This window comes from Vipera ursinii (assembly GCF_947247035.1).
Source record: "Vipera ursinii genome assembly, chromosome: 2".
NCBI classification, from domain to species: Eukaryota; Metazoa; Chordata; class Lepidosauria; order Squamata; family Viperidae; genus Vipera; species Vipera ursinii.
This window is the reverse complement of record NC_139513.1, coordinates 190902089-190920442: the sequence shown is the minus strand read 5'-3', so window position 1 is coordinate 190920442 and position 18354 is coordinate 190902089. Positions and strand designations below refer to the sequence as shown.

The window sequence follows — 18354 nt, the reverse complement described above, 5'->3', positions numbered from 1 at the left end:
AACCGCCCTGAGTCCTCAGGGAATAGGGCGGTATATAAATATAATTAAATAAATAAATAAATAAATCTTGGCTATCCATCCAACAGATGTCCAGGTAATGGAAGATTTCCATCATTACTGTAGCTCTTGTTCCTGAAAGTTCTCTAGATTTCTGCCTGGCCTCACAGTCTTTAATTTACTCCAACAATAAAAGCGTCATTGCTTTCCCTTCTTTGTAGTTTTACCTGAACATTCTTACTGGACTCATGCTAAAATTCCTAGAACTCATTGCATGTGTACATATCCGTCACATATAATGCTTGAGAATACAAAGAATAACTCTGGGCCCAGTCTCTCTTTTGCCTGATCTTTTCCCACAGCTATTGTGATTTCATTGCTTTTGATGTGTAGAAGACCAAACTTTCTTGAAATCTCTTCCTCTCCAGTCTCTCTGCTCTGGGTTTGATGGGGGGAGGCTCAGGCAAAGGAAAGATTGCCTATAAAAATTGCTTGCTCTCTGATTTTCTTTTACCTTCTGAGAAACTTTTTAGTTCTATTTACGGCCCTCATATATGAATCCATTCTGAGAATTCCGTATCTTCCATAATTGAGAACATTGGGTTTGTACCTCCTTTATCTTCCAAGAAGGCAGTTGGTCTACATTTGCACCCATATCCCTAATCTTTAGGGAGAAAATGAAGAAATGACAGTTCCCCATCCAAATTAAAAGAATTATTTAGATGATTACCATGTTGCTGAGATGAACGTGTTAGAAGAAAATATGCTCTGTTCCATGGCCAGGTAAATGAGCACAGGATGCCTGCTTGAAGTGGAGGTAGAGTTTATTTGATAGCAAAGTAAATGCACAATTCAGCTGATGAAGGTGGCCGAAAGATCAGAACACAGTAGTAATATTTATAGTAATAATGACTTTGTGCATTAGATGTGCAAAATGAGATGTTCGTGCTCTAGAGAGGAAAGTTTTTCTCCTATGTGTACATTTTATATGTATAAATCTTTTCTTAAGTGTGGAATTTTATGAGGGGTTTGGCATTGGGAGTTTTGGATGAGGAGTCTAGTGCCTGAGGAGTAATATTGTGATAAAAGATTTCTCTTATCTTGAGGGGATTTTGTTTCATGAGTGTTTTGCCTAGGATTTTCTGAAGGGACATGCTTAATCAATTGCAGCCCAAGTGTCAGTACTGCTGGAAAATTTTAAGTGGCTGCTTTGTATCTTTATTTTGAGGTTGCTGGTGGATCAGGAATGGTTGAGATTGATGTCTGGCTTGGCTAGCAGAGATGTCATGGAGGTTCTTACCTTCCAACAAACAGCAAACACCTCCCCCCCCCCAATTGATGTCTACCCTTGACCTTTTCAGTTAATGAAGTCAAGGGGAGGTACTTTTTGAGTTTGTTTATTTGTGTAAATCACAAAACTCTTGTTTTCTTTCCCTTCTCACTTGCTCAGGGAACTAATATATTTTATGGAATGTTTTGTCATAGCCAAGGAAGAAAGGACAGTTTGATAGTAATTTGTGCAGTTATTAACAATGTCTTACTAAATTGTTGCAAAAACACATGCCTTTGCAGAAATTTGAGGAAAAAATGGAAACAACTTCATATTTTTATCTGGCCATGCTATAATGCTAGAGCAGGGATAGGCAACCTTGGCTCTTTTATGACTCGTGGACTTCAACACCCAGAATTCCTGAGCCAGCATGGCTCAGCTTGGAAACCTCTCCCTTTCCCCTCAGCATGGCTAGCTCAGGAATTCTAGGAGTTGAAGTCCACGAGTCATAAAAGAGCCAAGGTTGCCTACTCCTGTGCTAGAGCATAATAAAGTGCTATAATGCAACTGAAGTTCTAACTTTAAGCTCCATAACTGCTCAACAATTCATTTTAATTGCATGAGAATCCAAAAGACTGTCTTTAGTAAAACAGATATTCAGAGAAATAGGAAAATTAGGCCAAGGTATGAACTGCCCGATCTAAGTTGAATTGTTCAGTTTGTTGCCATGTCTTAGTTACTAACTGACATGAAGAAAAATTGTTTCCAAATTGTTCCAATTGACCTTAAACATACAGGGCCCACACACTTGCTTCAAAAAATGTCATTAATAGAAGAAGCATAGTGAGGAGTGGAGGAATGAGGGTAACACTTCCTAAGTAGTGGTCATCCATGTAGAAAGTATAAAAGGAACTCAGTGCTTAATTCTGCTGTGAAAGTGTATTAGTTTCTCTTTCTTTTCCCATTTCTCTTTCAATGGAGAGAGGGGAAATAGAGTAACTATATAGTTCTTGCCCTGTTCTGTAACTTCATGAGATCTGGTGTCTCGGAGGAGGAATATTAACAAGAGAATGAAAAGATGTTTTGACCTGTCATGGTAATTAAACGTGTATTTCCACTGCAGGCCATAGAGAAGCATCTTGTCAGAAAGTCTAATGGGGGCCTAACTTTTATTGGGGAATGGAAAAATGGGCACCTTGAGAGAAAGATGGGCCATCTCACATGCTTTGCTGGGGGAATGTTTGCCCTTGGAGCTGATGGTTCCCGAGATGAGAAGGCTGGACATTACCTACAACTTGGAGCAGAAATTGCACATACATGCCATGAATCCTATGACAGAACAAGTAAGTATCCTTGCCTATCTTAGGTTTTGAATGTGTTTTCTTGAGACTTGCCTTTGCAGTTGCAATAAGGTACAATTGAAGCAGTTCTTTGAAGTGGAGGTTTTAGCTCCTCAATCAGGTATTTTTGTTTAAACAAGGAACATGCTGCTGGATGTATTGAATATACTGTCATCTCCCACAACCCCTCATAAAACATGCACCATTTCTCCTTTCAACTAACTGTGAGAAAGCTTAACTGATGCTGTGAGAATAGCCAGCAATAATTTCCTGTAATAGGAGAAGTCAGAATAGTAGGAAATTTCTTCCTGTTAGTTTCAGATCATTTCCTTGGGTCACACTGCCTCTTCTTGCATTTACTGAATTCCTCTTCTGCCAGTTTCCCACAGCTTCAGAAAAGCAGAGTGTAAATCTTAGTAATCTATATCAGGGCTTTTCAACCTTTTCACCCATTGTACCACTTTTAGGATATGGCAACATCCGAGTACTACCAGTTGCCTAGCAAGGTGTCAAAAGCTTGATGACCAAAAAAAAAAAAAAAGGAAAAAAGTGATGAAGTATAGGTAGTCCTTGACTTACAACAGTTCACTTAGTGACTGTTCAAAGTTACAATGGCACTGAAAAAAGTGCCCCCCAAGACACCTGCCCACCCGGCGGCGCTCTTCCTCCTATCCAAGGTTTTCATTGTTGCGAGCATTTCTATTGAGGATTGGCAGCAGGGGTGGGGTGGGGTGTGCTTGGTTTTTATTTTCCCCCTCTGTTGGGTCACTTCACATGACCCTGGGACACTGTGACCATCATAAATATGAATCAGTTGCCAAGCATCTGAATGTAAATCACAAGACCCTGGAGATGCTGCAACATTCCAGCTGATTGGTGCTTCTTCTGGGCTCAAATCCGCCAGGATCAGCACCAAGCTCCAGCTGGAGCCTGGCACTGGTCCTGGTACTTCCACTGAGCCCTGACAGCCCCAAAGAAATGATGATCCTGGCGCTTTCGCTGAGCCCTGGCAGACCTGCAACTCCAGCCATCTCTTGCTCAGGCTTGTGCAGTGCTGCCACCGGTTCAGCTCATTCCCCTCCCCCGCTACCACTTTTCTAGGATGGTCGCGTACCACCTGCCAGGTGCCAATGTACCACAGGTGGTACCCGTACCACTGGTTGAAAAGCCCTGATCTATATGCTTACTGCAATAGTCTTAACATACAGGCTTTGCAATGAAATAACATTTTACATAACTTAGTAGCAAACTCATACTCTGTGGCCAAGCAATCTCTTTAAACACTAGAGACACCATCACACACACCCCTTTTTGGGGGGTGTGTGTGTGTTGCATGATAGATTTTCTGAAGGTAAGATAAAATAAGATAAATTTGCTGACAATATTTTTATTTGCATTGGGTTACATACAATATTTTTCAAAAAAATAGTTTGATATACATTTAACAAATTTATTTGCACAAAAATCTTACATAAATATAGGTAGATGAACTTTAATTATCCATGAAAGACTTAATAGAACTTTTCTGCTCCATCTGAAAATAGAATGAATTTGTCAATTTAGGTAACAGTAAAAAAAAGTTGTAAGTTGTGTCTTACATCTTGTATCAAAAAAGCACGACAGTTACATTATTATTTTGTATAGGTGTTCTGTTTCCTATAAAAGTTACTTGGGTAGGCAGAAAAGCCTATAGTTCAAAAGGAATGGGAAAATTTTCTTTGAAGAAAGTTCTGGGTTCAAATCCATACTGGGTCATGTTAAAGAACACACAGGGCAAGTTGCATGGAGCAGAGGCAGAGTTTATTTTGACAGTATAATGTGCAGTAGGGTAATCAAAAGGTAAGATAGGAAATCAGAATGCTGAGAGTAGTGATATTTATACTAATAGTGGGCTTTGCTCGTAAGGTGTGTAGCTGTATTAATTGAGGTGGTTTTGCCTGTGGAATGATTGGGGAGGGAGGGGTGACCAAGGTGGCACATGGGTATTTTCTTCCAACAGGTTCACTGTGACTATCTTGTCTGTGTCAGTAACTATCATTAAAAAACAGGCCCCCTAGGATGTGCTGTTATATCCACAACCTCACCAGGAGCAAAAGCTTGACTTTAGGATGAGATAGTAAACATGGCCCCAACAATATGACAGTAAGGATCTAGTTGGCTCTCTGCCCCTTGCCCTCATTCCCACTCCCACCCCCCAGCTCTTTCAAAGATGAAAAGATCATTTCTAGCTTTGATACTGTGACACCTCTTTGTGAGAGTTGAATCCTGATAATTGCCAGGAAAATATGCTACTAAAGAGAGCCAGTGGAACCTGTACTTCCCAAAATTTCAAATAGGAGAAGTTGCAGTATCTCCTTTAGCAGTTAAATTCTGTGTAGAGAAGGTGAGAAAAGTGAGGTTGGCCTCTCCAACCCAGACAAGTAAGGTAAGATTTTTGCTTTTTTAGGAGAGAAGAAGGGGATAGTTAGGGCTCCACTCAGTAGGCCCAAATTTCAAAGATTGAAAGGAGCCATATAGTGAAACTGATATATTTTGGGAATAAGCAATGTGTTCCTCATTCCTCCATAGGAGTTCTATAGACATAGTCACTTTTTTATACACAGTGCCATTTTTTTTCAACGTTGGGGCCAGAAAACAGGCAATATATGAATATAAAATAGCAGCGAGTTCTCTATTCACTTGTTGTTCCTTAAGGTATGAATCTTATAAGTTAAATACTTCTTAAATATACTACAACCATGCATACACTCAAAATTCGGAAATGAATTTAGATTTTTATCAAGTTTTCACAGACCCAACCAGATTCATAAGAACCGTCACAACTATTTCTGGGATCATTAAAAACATATGTTAATGTTTCTTTTAGAGTAGCATTGTTGAACTTAGAAGTTATATAATAGAATGCTGGATTAATTTTCTTTATTTTCTTTTGCAGCTTTAAAACTCGGGCCTGAAGCTTTCAAATTTGATGGAGGTGTAGAAGCAGTAGCAGTGCGGCAAAATGAAAAATACTATATATTAAGACCGGAGGTGATTGAGACATACTGGTATATGTGGCGATTCACACATGATCCTAAGTACAGACAGTGGGGCTGGGAGGCAGCACAGGTAATTATTAACTAGACTTCTTTAAAAAAAAACCTCACAGAGTTTACCTGCCAACCTTCATATTGTTCATATTAGACAGTTTTTTTCCTAGATTGTTCCTTCTTTGCTTGTGGAGACCTAAGGAAAAATGGCTTAATAAATTCTGATGACAGAATACGGGGAAAAGACTTCTAATTTCCAGTTTCTAATATTGCCTACAGAATGTTTTCATCTTACATTTAGATATTTTAAGAAAGGATTTAAAGTTTGCCTTACAATAATGCCTTCAGTTGTAAAATGAGCATTGAAATGAAAATCTAATTAAAAATTATATTTTTTTTTCATGGAGGCTTGTTCAGGATATATAGTTTGGCAGCTGCACCACAAGAAAAGAGTCTCCTTCAAGGCTGTTCCAAGAAGGACAGCCAGGATCAAATTTCCCTCACAATAAGAAGTAGTGTGCCAAATAGAGGCTGCTTTGTAGAAAAAGGGTTTGCGTGTATTTTGCAACTTTCTGTAGAAAGGAATATTGAGATGACCTGTGTGCAGAGCATGGTGGCTGGGAAATTCTGAGAGTTGAAATCCACATGTCTTCAAGTTGCCATGGACCTCTCCTTATTATTGAAGAAGCATCTCTGTTTATAAAAGGGCTGTTTTGAATCTTTAGAAAGGAAATGCTTCAAGAAATTTTGAAAAATATGAAATAATTAAGAAAAGAAGCGTGCAGGGCACAACACCTGGATTTTTTTCTTTTTCTTTTTTTAATTCACTTTTAACATAAAATAGTAAAATACAAAAGCAAATAGTAAGGAACAAGGGGAAGGGGAAAAGGAGAAGTGTGGAAAAGGTGGGGGGGAAAGTGTTGACTTCCAACTCCCTCTGTTACAGTAGAATAAGGCATTATCATCGAATCTCAACTTTTTACATTTCTATAATAGTATGAACTAGCCATTTCTATATCAACAAATCAATCTAATCAGCAAAATCCAAAATCATTTTTCCACCTCAAGCACAAAACCCAGAAGCGGTCTCCAAATAGAAATAAAAGTACTTATATTCTTTTCTTTTATCAAAACAGTCAGTTTAGCCATCTCTGTTATTCCATCAGCTTTTGTAGCCATTTGTCCATGGTGGGAATCGAAACACCTGGATTTTTTTTTCCAATTCCAACCTCTTTTACAATAGCTCTGCTCTGGACCACACCAAAGAAAAAAGAGGGAGGAGACTGAGAATGGAACAGTAGTCAACATTCCAGGGAATTATTTATCTTCCATGGGCATGGTTGGGGGATTTTTTCCCCCTCTATAGCACATAGCTGGATTTGGCCATGTTCAGATTTTTATAATCTTCATGATTCTCCCTACATAACAAATTTAATCTCAGTTCTATTCTGCTTTCAGAGAGTTATTCTGTTGCTGGACAAATTGTCAAAACTATTTTATTTAATTTCTTTCTAGAGTTATTAGTTGAGCAATATAAAGAATCAAACATACAAATATAGCAAAATAGAAATATTAATTTTGCTGATCTCATTTTATAAAGGAATAGTTATCTATTTCATCTTTCCAGCTATGGGTCATTCTGTTTCCATTTATTCTTAAGCTATGCTGCTCTTAATATTTTTTCTCATATCTTACTTTTGGATACTTATATTCTTGCTGAGCAAGAACAAGGGAGAAGGACAGTTGATGCAACAAGTATCTGCATTCTGGAAAAAAGCCATTTTTTGTTATTGTTTTTGAATGCTTTTTGTAGAGAAATTACAAGACTACTTTATAGTTATTTTTCACACAATTAATTGCAGAAATTTAAGGCACAGTTGTAATACTTTAAGAGATTTATTTCTATGTAGTCAGAGATTGTTAATTTTTCCTTTATTGTTGTCATTAACACAATACATACAGTCATGCCATTCAGTTGAAATTAAAATTTAAGATTAGGTAGAGAATTACCACTTATGTGTTTCTCAGCTTTCCTGAGGCACCATAAAGTAGGAATTTTGATATGGGCCAAATCCCCAAAGTCAAGCTGATTTGCATGTAACCTATAAATCAAGCTTCCAGTTTTCCCTAACCAGTCAGAGAGATTCATTGCTAAATGTTATTGGCAGTTTTGCTGTTGGCTCGTGAGGTTTGCTATATAATGAATCTTTTTTATTTTTATCTCAAATAGTGGCATAAAGTAGACAGAGCACTATCATTCCCCTTTTAGACATACTTCACATAACAAATCTTTCAACAGTACTGTGGAAGCAATCAAATGCAAACATAATTGAAATGCTGATAAAATAATTCTAAGAGCAACATTTTTTTTCATTTCTTAGGGTAGACAATGCATTGTTTCCATATTGCTTAAAAATAAAAAAAACAGCCCTGTACAAAATTTGATACTTGTGTTCCAGGATGCTATTGCTTTAGAGACACAGGTAGTCCTCAACTTATGAATTTTGGTTGCTTAAGCGATACAATAGTTAAACAAGTTATCATGTGACTGAATCCAATTTTATGATCATTTTTACCACCAGTGCTTTTTTTGTAAGAAAAAGGTGCCAGAACTCACATCTTGTTAATCTTTTTTTTCAAATATTATATATTCAGTTCTTAGCAATAATTAGTATTTTTTTTTTCATTTTTAAATTTGGGGTCACATTTTTACACTAAAAATTAAAAGATTTTCAATTCACCAATTTTTTTTAAAATAAAGAAATTATTTACCTTTTGCACGTAATCAGTCCCTATACACACACCCATACATGTCAGTTGTGTAACAAAACATAATGGTCACCGCCCACAGTAAACAGTGCACAACCAACACAACCAATCACAAGCCGAGCAGTACCACAAGCCGAGCAGTGCCATCACAACGAGTGTGGATGAAGTACGCATGCATCGGACTCGACACACAAGCAGCCCGCATGCACCTTTTTAATGATTTTGCTGCCAACCTGCTACGCTCGACAGGGCGATTCAAGTCCACATGGACCAAACATAAAAAGTTACTTTTAAAACTTGTAAATCTGTCAAAAAAAGGTGTCGGAGCTCTGTTCTGGTTCGTTCTATGACAAAAAAAGCACTGTTTACCACCAACATTAAGTGAATTGCATGGTTGTTGAGTGAATCACAAGATTGTTAAGCAAAGCTGGCTTTCCCAACTGACTACTTTTAGCTGGGATCATATTTCAACCATTGTAAATGCAAGCTGGTTGTGGGGGTGCAATGGCCATAACTTCAAGGATGGGTTGTAAGTCACCCTTTCCAAGGCCATTGTAACTTTGAACTTCATTAAACAGTCAAGGAATACCTATGGACATTTTGGCAATAATACTACATCCAATTTTGAATTGCTGGCTAATAAAGTATTCATTCTGTTTGTTCTACTTAAGGCCATTGATAAGTACTGCCGAGTGAGTGGTGGATTTTCTGGGGTCAAGGATGTCTACTCCTCAGCTCCTACATATGATGATGTACAACAAAGCTTCTTTCTTGCTGAAACTCTAAAGTAAGTAGATTTTTCTCTTTGATATTTGTTTCAGCAACCTTGGAGATTGAGGTTCTTAGAAGAAACATCCAGCACTTATATATTAATATAAATATTATAGAAACAGATTTTTATATTTATAAAATACATAATAATCACCTGCTAGGAAAATGGTTGCATTAAACTGTTGGATATTACCACCCTTGGAGATTTTATCCCACCAGGCTGCCAGTGCACATAACTACAGTCTTCTTTTTATCTTTTATTTTTTCTCTCTCCCAAATAAAAGGAATATAATATATTCTGCAACAGTTACACAAGGATGCCCTTTATCCTGTGTAATTTCTATGAGAATGCCATCAGCTCTTTTAGGGTGAGAATGAGATGGTATCAAATGTATCGGCTGTATCTTATAATATCACACATTGAAATTGCCTGGATGAATATAGTGAAAACACAGATATTCAGTTGTGCCAGAAGGAGGTGAAGTTGAAATTATACAAGTGTGAAGAATTTAGGAATTCTTGACACATTATTTGGATTTTAGTATGTTGCAGAATGAGAGAATTGAAGAAAAAGCTTGGCTCCACCAACAGAGTTTACGAAATTTGACACAAGAATGGGATCTCAGTGACAGATTGTAGATGTTCATTATAACTGAAGATCCTTTTTGGTAGTGTGGGTCATGATTGTTTAGAACTTAGTGTACTATTACAAATGCTTTAAATCTTCATTAGTAGGAATTGGTGCATGAGTAGTTATGCATCCTATTCAAAGGGGAAGTGAATGTGTTTTAATTATGAAGGCAATTCGGAAATAAACCTCTGGTTATCAATAACAGACACTCGCAGATACAGAACTTTTATTACACACATTAGAAAACCAAGTCTGGTTTGTATCACGGCGGAATGGGACACAGGAAAGCAGAGCTCTGCCTTCCGCATCTGATTTCACCTCCCTGGAGGCCCTAAAAAGGGCCAAAAATTGCCCTGAAGAGGCGATGAAGAGGAGGGGTGCCACAGAGATGGCAGTTTTTCTGTTCGGTCCAAGGAAAGCCCTCCAAACTGGCAGGGGAAAGACTGGCTACATTCCTGTGGCTGGCCATTAGTTGCTGACAACCAACAAAGAAAAAAAGCACTACTTAATACATCGTAAACAGCATATTTAGAACTGGGTGAGAACATTGATCTTTTCTTTGCTATTTTACAATTGAATTTCCTGGGAAAGGCTCCTGAGAAGCTAAAAACCTCTGAATGTAAATGGAAGCGGCATTTTAATTTTATGAGGGACAGAAACATACAGTATTGAAGTGGAAGCTACAGTTTTGACAAATTTGAGAACTGAGATAACTGTTAAGTTTTTATCTTTGAAAAAAACACCATTGAGGCAAAATATGAGAAATCAATCATTTGTTTTAAGAGTGGAAAATGGATTTTGAATGACATCTATTGGTGGATTTGTGTGTAGCACTATATTTGCTTTGCTTGGTGATTCCTACCTTGGGAGAACAGCTGGTAATAAAGGAAAATATTTTGCCATACTTATCATCCTGACCTTCTTGGATTATAAATATCGACTGAGCTTGAACTTTTAAATTCAGGAGCTAGTGGAAGAGAAAGAAAAAAATGACTTTGGACTATGACTGGCTGAGAGAGACTTTTAAGCTGTTTTCAGAGAGGTTGAACACTTTGAACACTTCAAACATTGTGGATTACAACCTTGCCTGATTGACAATTTTTGGGATACTTGAGACAAGGGATTACTATAAAATATTGTTTTCAGAACTGAACCTATACTTTGGAATCTATTGGATTATAAAAGATACATATAAAGACCAGAAAACTAATCTTCAGTAATGATGCCTCAAGAAAAAACAAACACCTTTCAGAAAGAAATATATTCTATGCTACAACTAATTCACCAAACAATTGTTGAATGCAAAGAGGACATAAGAAGAAATTATAATTAGACTAAAAACAATATAAACAATATAAATGAGCAAATCTCCAAATTAAATCTACAACTAGAAAGCTCCCAGATAACGACTACAAAGTATGAACAAATAATCCAGAAATCGGAAAACAGAGGAAATGGATTTAGAGATGCAAGAGAGAAAAAAATGGAAATATAAATGACTATATACAACAAAATACTGCAAGACTTAGCTATAACAATGAAATTGCAAAAGATCTTTTACTCCTTAGGTCTGCAAAATATATCTGACGGCAAGGAAAAAGATTTTTAAAAAGAATATTGAGCTGTTAAGGGAAATGTCACAACTTGGGAAACAGGAAATGAAAAGAGAAATGGAGGGAGAAAGGAACTGGGAGTTCTTTAAGGAATATTAATGGGCAGAATTCCCCCCCCCCTTCAAAAAAAACCCTACCTAAATTGCCAAGCAATTTTTACAAAAATAGAAAGAAAATTCCTGGGCAATCTAATTTCCCTGGCTTGGAAAGTGACTTGGCAAAGAAAGAAAACAAGAGCTAGATTTAAAAAACAAAAGATTTGACCTTTTAGAGGGAGCATTATATGTTTAAATAGTTCTTTGAATAAGATTAAAAGAATTGAAGACTTTTAGATGTAATTAGACTGTTATAATGAAATATATGATTTAGAATTAAGATAGCAGTTTTTTCCTCTTTTTTGATATGGGAAATATGAAGATAGGAGGATTGATTTGAATAAAACTTTCAGCTATATATAAATGTAATTAATATTGAGAAAATCATAAATGATAAAGATATTTCAAATACTGATGAGAAATTAAACTAACAAGAAGCACAAAAAACAGGATATTGATTAATGAGTTGATATTGATTTATGAGTTGATATTATTTGTATGATATTAGTAAAATATGATAAAGATGCTTATATCTGACTCTGTATACATTAACAGTACCAAAAATTATAATGGTGTAATGAAGGGGAAATGGAAAAAATATGGAGAAAAAGGATCATGGAAAAATACTGGATTGTATTTTTATTATATTATTGTATTTCATTATCCTGAACCAACATCACACTGGAAGTGATGCCATAGAAAATCCTGCCAAATGTGAAGATGCCAAAGGAGTACAGCTAGTGAAGTTCATGGAGCGTTGGTTTGACCATCAATTCAGAAGTCTACTGTGAAACATTATGAAAACTCATGACAAGCCATCCATAACAAGCGTCAGGGCATGCTAACTTCCAGTGTGGTGTTGGTTCACGATAATGCTCGCCCGCACACTGCTAGGCGCACCCAGGAACTTTTGAAGCAGTTCCATAGGGATGTTTTTGATCACAAACACACACACACACACACACACACACACTCAGATTTGGCACCGAGCGACTACTACTAAGGAATTTCAAACCTTGTAAGACGTTATGACAAGTGCCTCAATTTGAATGGTGATTATGTCGAAAAGTAATGTAGTTTTCTAACGTGTATAATAAAAGTTCTGTATCTGCGAGTGTCTTGTCATTGATAACCAAATGGAGGTTTATTTCCGAATTGCCCTTGTATAATACCTGTATCTAATCAGATGATATGCATTATTTTATACTCTGTAGTTAATGTATTTGAATAGTCAACAGTGGAATCTCTGTACTGATGCCAACAACAGAATTTTCTTGATTTGCCCTCTTGTACACATGTCTCCTCTCTTCTCAGATGGCTGATGGGAGGAGATAGTGAAGGCAAACAGAAAATAGCCCTGTTGCACAAGCAGACTTCTAGTCATGGAGTGTTCGATGTAGTCTCAGTGGTATCTTTTGTCTATTATGTATAGTGACAGATCTTGTTTCTCTTTCTTTGTAGGTATTTATATCTGCTCTTCTCCAATGATGATCTCTTACCTTTGGATCACTGGGTTTTTAACACAGAAGCTCACCCCTTGCCAGTTTTACATCTAGCCAATACGACACTTTCAGGAAATAATGCATATCGATAAAAACTATTCCAGGAAAAGGACAGAACAATCTACATGAGCTGTGTTTTGTTTACATGGACCACTTCAGATTTCAGGCTTGAGAGAAGATTTATGTGTGTTTAAATAAGACCTTCAGAATGACGAGAGAAGTACTGCACTCTTAAGCATGTAGATAATTCAAAAATTCCATTTTATATGACCAAAATAATTTGTGCAGTATATGGCAGAAAAAGACCTTGTATATTTGCAACAAAGAAGGTGGCGCATGATGTTTGAAGGATTCAAAGGCTGGGTTAATATCCCAGCCACAGGAACAAGCTGCAACTATTGAGATTGACCATTGTAGTAAACATTGTCCTGCCCAAATAATGTGGATTCCTGATAGTTTGTCATTTGCTTTTCTCCCCCCCCCCCCCCACTTGGTGGCATGAGCAAAACAATGCAAGGCGACAAAACTGCACTAATAGCACCCAGATTTCAAGTTCTTTGACTGCTCTTTTGAAATATCTAAACATCTTCATCAGTCTGTTCAGACTGGCAACCATTCCCAGTGCCTCTGAGACCCTTGCCTCTTTTTATTATCAATAATACTGTGGATCAGCCATTTGTTCTTGTTGTTCATGAGTAAATGGGTTAGGGAAAGGATCAGCAACTTCTTTCAGTCTGTCACTTTAGGATATCTTCATTCAGTGCAGAGTTGTTTTAAACACCATCATGACAAAATTGCCCAATGATATTTATCATTTGGCCACGATTTCTTTCAACTAAGTTGCAATAACTAACATTTGTCTATGAATCCTGGAGTTTCACAAGGATCTCACTCTTTATTTGTACAATATTCAAAAAGTGTAGAGTAATCCTGTAAAGAGACAGTCTTTACCAATTTTAATTCCTTTGATTAAGACTTACCTGGGTATAATGGTGCTTCTTTAGGGATCTTTTGTAAAAGCTGGAGTCGGCAGAGGATCTTTTCAACCTTCACACCTATCTGTCTGAAAATCTGAAATCTGGTCTTTTGATCTTCAAGTATCTGGAAACAAGACAACAGAGAACAGATCAAGTGGAATTTGAAAGTAAAATTTATTTTGCAATACATTTTTGTCACTACTAGATATCACAGACAACATTTTGGGATAAAATAGCTTTTTCAAAACTTAAAAATGGATCTTTCAGCGAGCTCCTCACTTCTGTTAAAGAAAAACACTTGGCCATAATTTTTTTGGGCAGGATATATAAAATATGTGAATATTATTTATGTATATTGGAATCAAAATTCTTGATGAATACAGATAACACATCTTTATTATTATTGTCGGTGGTGGTATGATTCCTTTTTAAAAATACTAAAATTTAAAAGGCTGGTTGGAATAGCCTTTGTTGACCAAGTTTTCCTATTGGCACTTTACCATATCTTTAAGGATATAACAATTCAATTACTACGAAAGATAATTTAATGCATGTTGCATATTGCAGTTCCAGTGAGAAGATTGATGCAGTGCTTACTGCAAGTGTGGTGCAGGTGAGTCTGAGAATCTGCCCAGCCCAAATTGTGTTGCATTCCACTATGAAATCCATATTCTACATGTTCTGGCCCATCTAGTTGCAGGGATAAATTTAAAACATTATTGGAATCTTTGTGGGCCAATTGCAATGAACATATCCAAGTTGAATTCCAGATACGAGGGCACCGAAATTCACCTGTCCTGGGTTCTGGCATACATTTTAATGTTCTTCATAATCATTTTTCACATGTTCATATCCAGGCTCTTTTCTCCTCTTTCTTTTCTCAAAATCAGTATTTTAAAATAAGTTTTTAGACCAAGGACATGTGCGGTTTGAGACAGTATTACAGGTTTATAGAATTTGAAATAAATTTTAGTACTGTTGAGTCTTGAATTGAATTGTAAGATGGAAACTGATGTTACTTATATTTATCCACATAAGACTATAGTATTTTTAGTGAAATCTGTGACAAATTTATACATATCAAAAATATTTATCTGCTGAAAAATATACCATCGGTGACTAAAAGTTCTCAACTCTCATAGAATGAAATTTGACTTAATTAAATTAAATGAAAATGTTCCAGCTACATTCTGTGTTTGGAAATAATGGATCAAACAATCATTGTGTTTGAAATATTACATATTAATTTTTCCCCTTTAAATACAAACTATTTCTTTTTTCACTTTTGATAGAACTATATCTTGTAAGCAGTGCAATATTGTCTTAGGAATTATTACACAGACATCTTAACTCTCGTTGCATAATAGCATCATTAATAGACCCAATATTATTTTGATGGTCAGTTAATCTTTCCCTTGCTTTATTTACAAAATTGTTTTTACAGACCACTGTGCATTTATTGTACCAGTTTTCATGTTACTTCTTTTTTCCTTCCCTTGCTGGTTATTAATGTGCAAGAATGCAGTGATTATAAAATTTGCAATTAAAAAGTGAGTGTTATTTCTGGACTACTGCAGGAGAATAATTTTAAATGTATTACATTTCTACATTCTGTGTTAAGTTTTTATACTTTCTTCTGAAGTCTTTTAAGTCTAAAAAGACTTAGAAATTAATAAACAAAACTACAAGATATTATGGCTCCTGATAACCAGAAATAATAACCACAATGGGTGCAAAAAGCAGAAAAAGCTCTTTTTTTTAAAAGAAATGAAAAGACAGGAAACCAAAAAATGGATTATTGTTCTCAGTCTGCCTTCATTGGCAGGAAAGGTCACAAATTCCTAGTTCAACCTGCATCCTTGGAGATAAATTGTTCCTTAACTATAAGGAACAAACATGTTGCACTGGATTATTCTTTCCAACCCAAACAAATGCGTGACAGAAATTCTGCGAAGAGTCTTGGGCTTCCCTCAACAGGATAACTCTTGGAAGCAAATTTGGTGTTTGGGGGAGAATAGAAATATTGATCAAAAGTGTGCAAATCTCGTTGGGCTGTGAAAGAAAAAGAAAAAAAAAACCCTTATTTTTGAAGAGGTAGTTAGCTAGTTGTTTGAAATGTAGTTATCTCCTCCATTCTAAGACCCCTCTTTCCCTTCCCAGTGAGGCAGAGTTTCTGGATTGGAAAGAATTCTAGAAGCCACGGTCTGCATGCTTTCCCTACCTTTGTTAATTTTAGGAATCTGATATACCCATCCTTTGTGCAATCAGCTTTGTTGACCTGATTTCAAGATATAAATATATATACTATTATTAAGTCATTGTCAGAAAGGAATCTTGGAAAGATAATTTGAACACTTCAAGTTGTCTTTTTGCTTAGTTAATTAATCACTGTGTTCAGTTGCAAACACTGTGCAAGGAGGGGGGAAAAGACCCAAACTGAAAACTGCAGCTAAGCATTCATCCACAACATCCAAAATCCAAAGTTCTCCAAGTTGTCAATGTCATATGGACCTCACCATGCTTTTTAGCAAAGTCAAAAAGACGTGTACATGTACTCAAGATTGGCATTGTTGCCCACTTTCCAAGGCCCATAGTTATCCAGGGAATCCCCTTGTCAACTTCCGGAACAAGGGGCTCTGCTGCAGCCCCTTGTTACTTTTCCCATTCTGCTGCCCTCTTGACCTGAGAGCAATTCGGTCTAAAAAGAGTGCAAGTGAATGGGTAGAAGCAGTAATAAAGAAGTGGGCAACTCTAGGGTGGGAGCTGGTGCCTAGGGAGTTCACCAGGTAGACCCTATATTTGTTTATGCTTATGTTTAATTTTGGCATGTGTTTCCCCACTCCATGAACAAAGCAGACAATGGGGAAGGAAAATGGAGCTTATGATATAATGGAATACTGTATAAGCAGAATGTGGGTTGACTGCAAGAGAAAATTGCTATTTTTCAGCAGCATTCCAACATCTGTCATAATATATATTTATTAGAAGATGACTTCTGTGCTAAATAAAAATCTTTTTGAGAGTTGGAGATTAATAGTAGAGGTGAATAATTCAATTATTCATAAACAGGAAAGTTCAAAGTGATTAAGACTGTTGTTAATAGCCCTTCAATTTACTTATAACTTTATGGCTATGTTCTGAAAATCAGAAATGGGATAAAATTATCTCTGAGAATTATTAAAACAAATTTAATTGGTATTTAATTATTAAAAATACTTTCATTCCATTGTGGAAAAAATATTAAAATTAACTTACTATTTTCTATAATTGCTAGGAAGATGAGCTTTGCTCTGGTTATTCTATTTCCATCTGTTGGGGTTTTTCTATTCAGAATTATGGAGAAATACTATCATATTCTTGTTCCTCTTTTGCTGTGTTCGGAAGAATATGAAAAAACGTGGAGGAGAGAGATCATATGTATGTCTGCAAATATCCCAGAATAAATATACATACCATGGAGAAAGGTTGAATAATTCAACCTCATTTATACTTTTTTCCCTTTAATGTAATTAGTTATTAACCCACTTAGGTATATTTCTTCACATACTGTATATGTGAAGCATAATAAACTGCCACAAGTTTTATATTCTGTTTCAAAGTAAATGTAATGCTATTTGATACAAGAATTACATGTATTCATAGTTGGCTGAATGATTGCACTGAGGAGTGATTATTGGCTCCATTTCAGCTTAGAGGTATTATTAAGTAGGATGCCAACAAGCTCTGTGCTGGGCCTCCACAGTTCAACATTTTGATGAGGAAATTGATGGGCTACTTTACTCAGTTTGCAGGTGGCAGAAAGCTGGGTATGGTTGATAATATTTTGAATGAAAAAAAATTCAACAAGGTGTTAGAACACGAACTAAATGAACAACATGGAATTTAATGAGAAATACAAAGTTCTACATTAGAGTAGGAAAAATATAAGGCACAAGTATAGGATGGAGGAAACCTGGAGAGGCAATAGAGCGTATAAAAGGAATTTTGGTGATCATAAATATGAGCCAGATATGTGATTCAGTTGTGAAAAAGGCTGATTCACATGCACTAAGAGAAATACAGAGTTCAGGTCACCAGCCGTAATTGTTTCTCTGTATTCAGCCCTGATCTGGTCTCATTCAGAGTACTCTGCCCAATTGAGATTCCATGTTTTTTTTTTAGTAAATAAGACTTTGTATTGTTCATGGCTACTGCTGCATTGACGCTGGCTTTGGTGGACTCATTTCTCACTCATTTTAAGAAATTAGGAGAAGTGAAGAAATTAATTAATACATTGGTTGTATTTGCCATTCAATAAGATGAAAATATAAAATTATTAGCAACAGTTGGATTTGAGGCCATATATAAAATGAGAATAATA

The 18354-nt window shown here is 36.2% G+C and overlaps 1 protein-coding gene across 1 annotated transcript in view; it reads left to right on the top strand.

The window, feature by feature from the left end:
- The window catches only part of MAN1A2 (mannosidase alpha class 1A member 2), a 68888-nt gene extending 55431 nt beyond the window's left edge, over positions 1-13457 (top strand). The window contains exons 10-13 of the mRNA XM_083351875.1: positions 2391-2610; positions 5543-5715; positions 9077-9192; positions 12977-13457. Coding sequence (XP_083208001.1) covers positions 2391-2610; positions 5543-5715; positions 9077-9192; positions 12977-13109 — 642 coding nt within the window. The 3' untranslated portion in view covers positions 13110-13457. The remainder of the gene's footprint in view (positions 1-2390; positions 2611-5542; positions 5716-9076; positions 9193-12976) is intronic.
- Positions 13458-18354: the final 4897 nt, after the last annotated feature.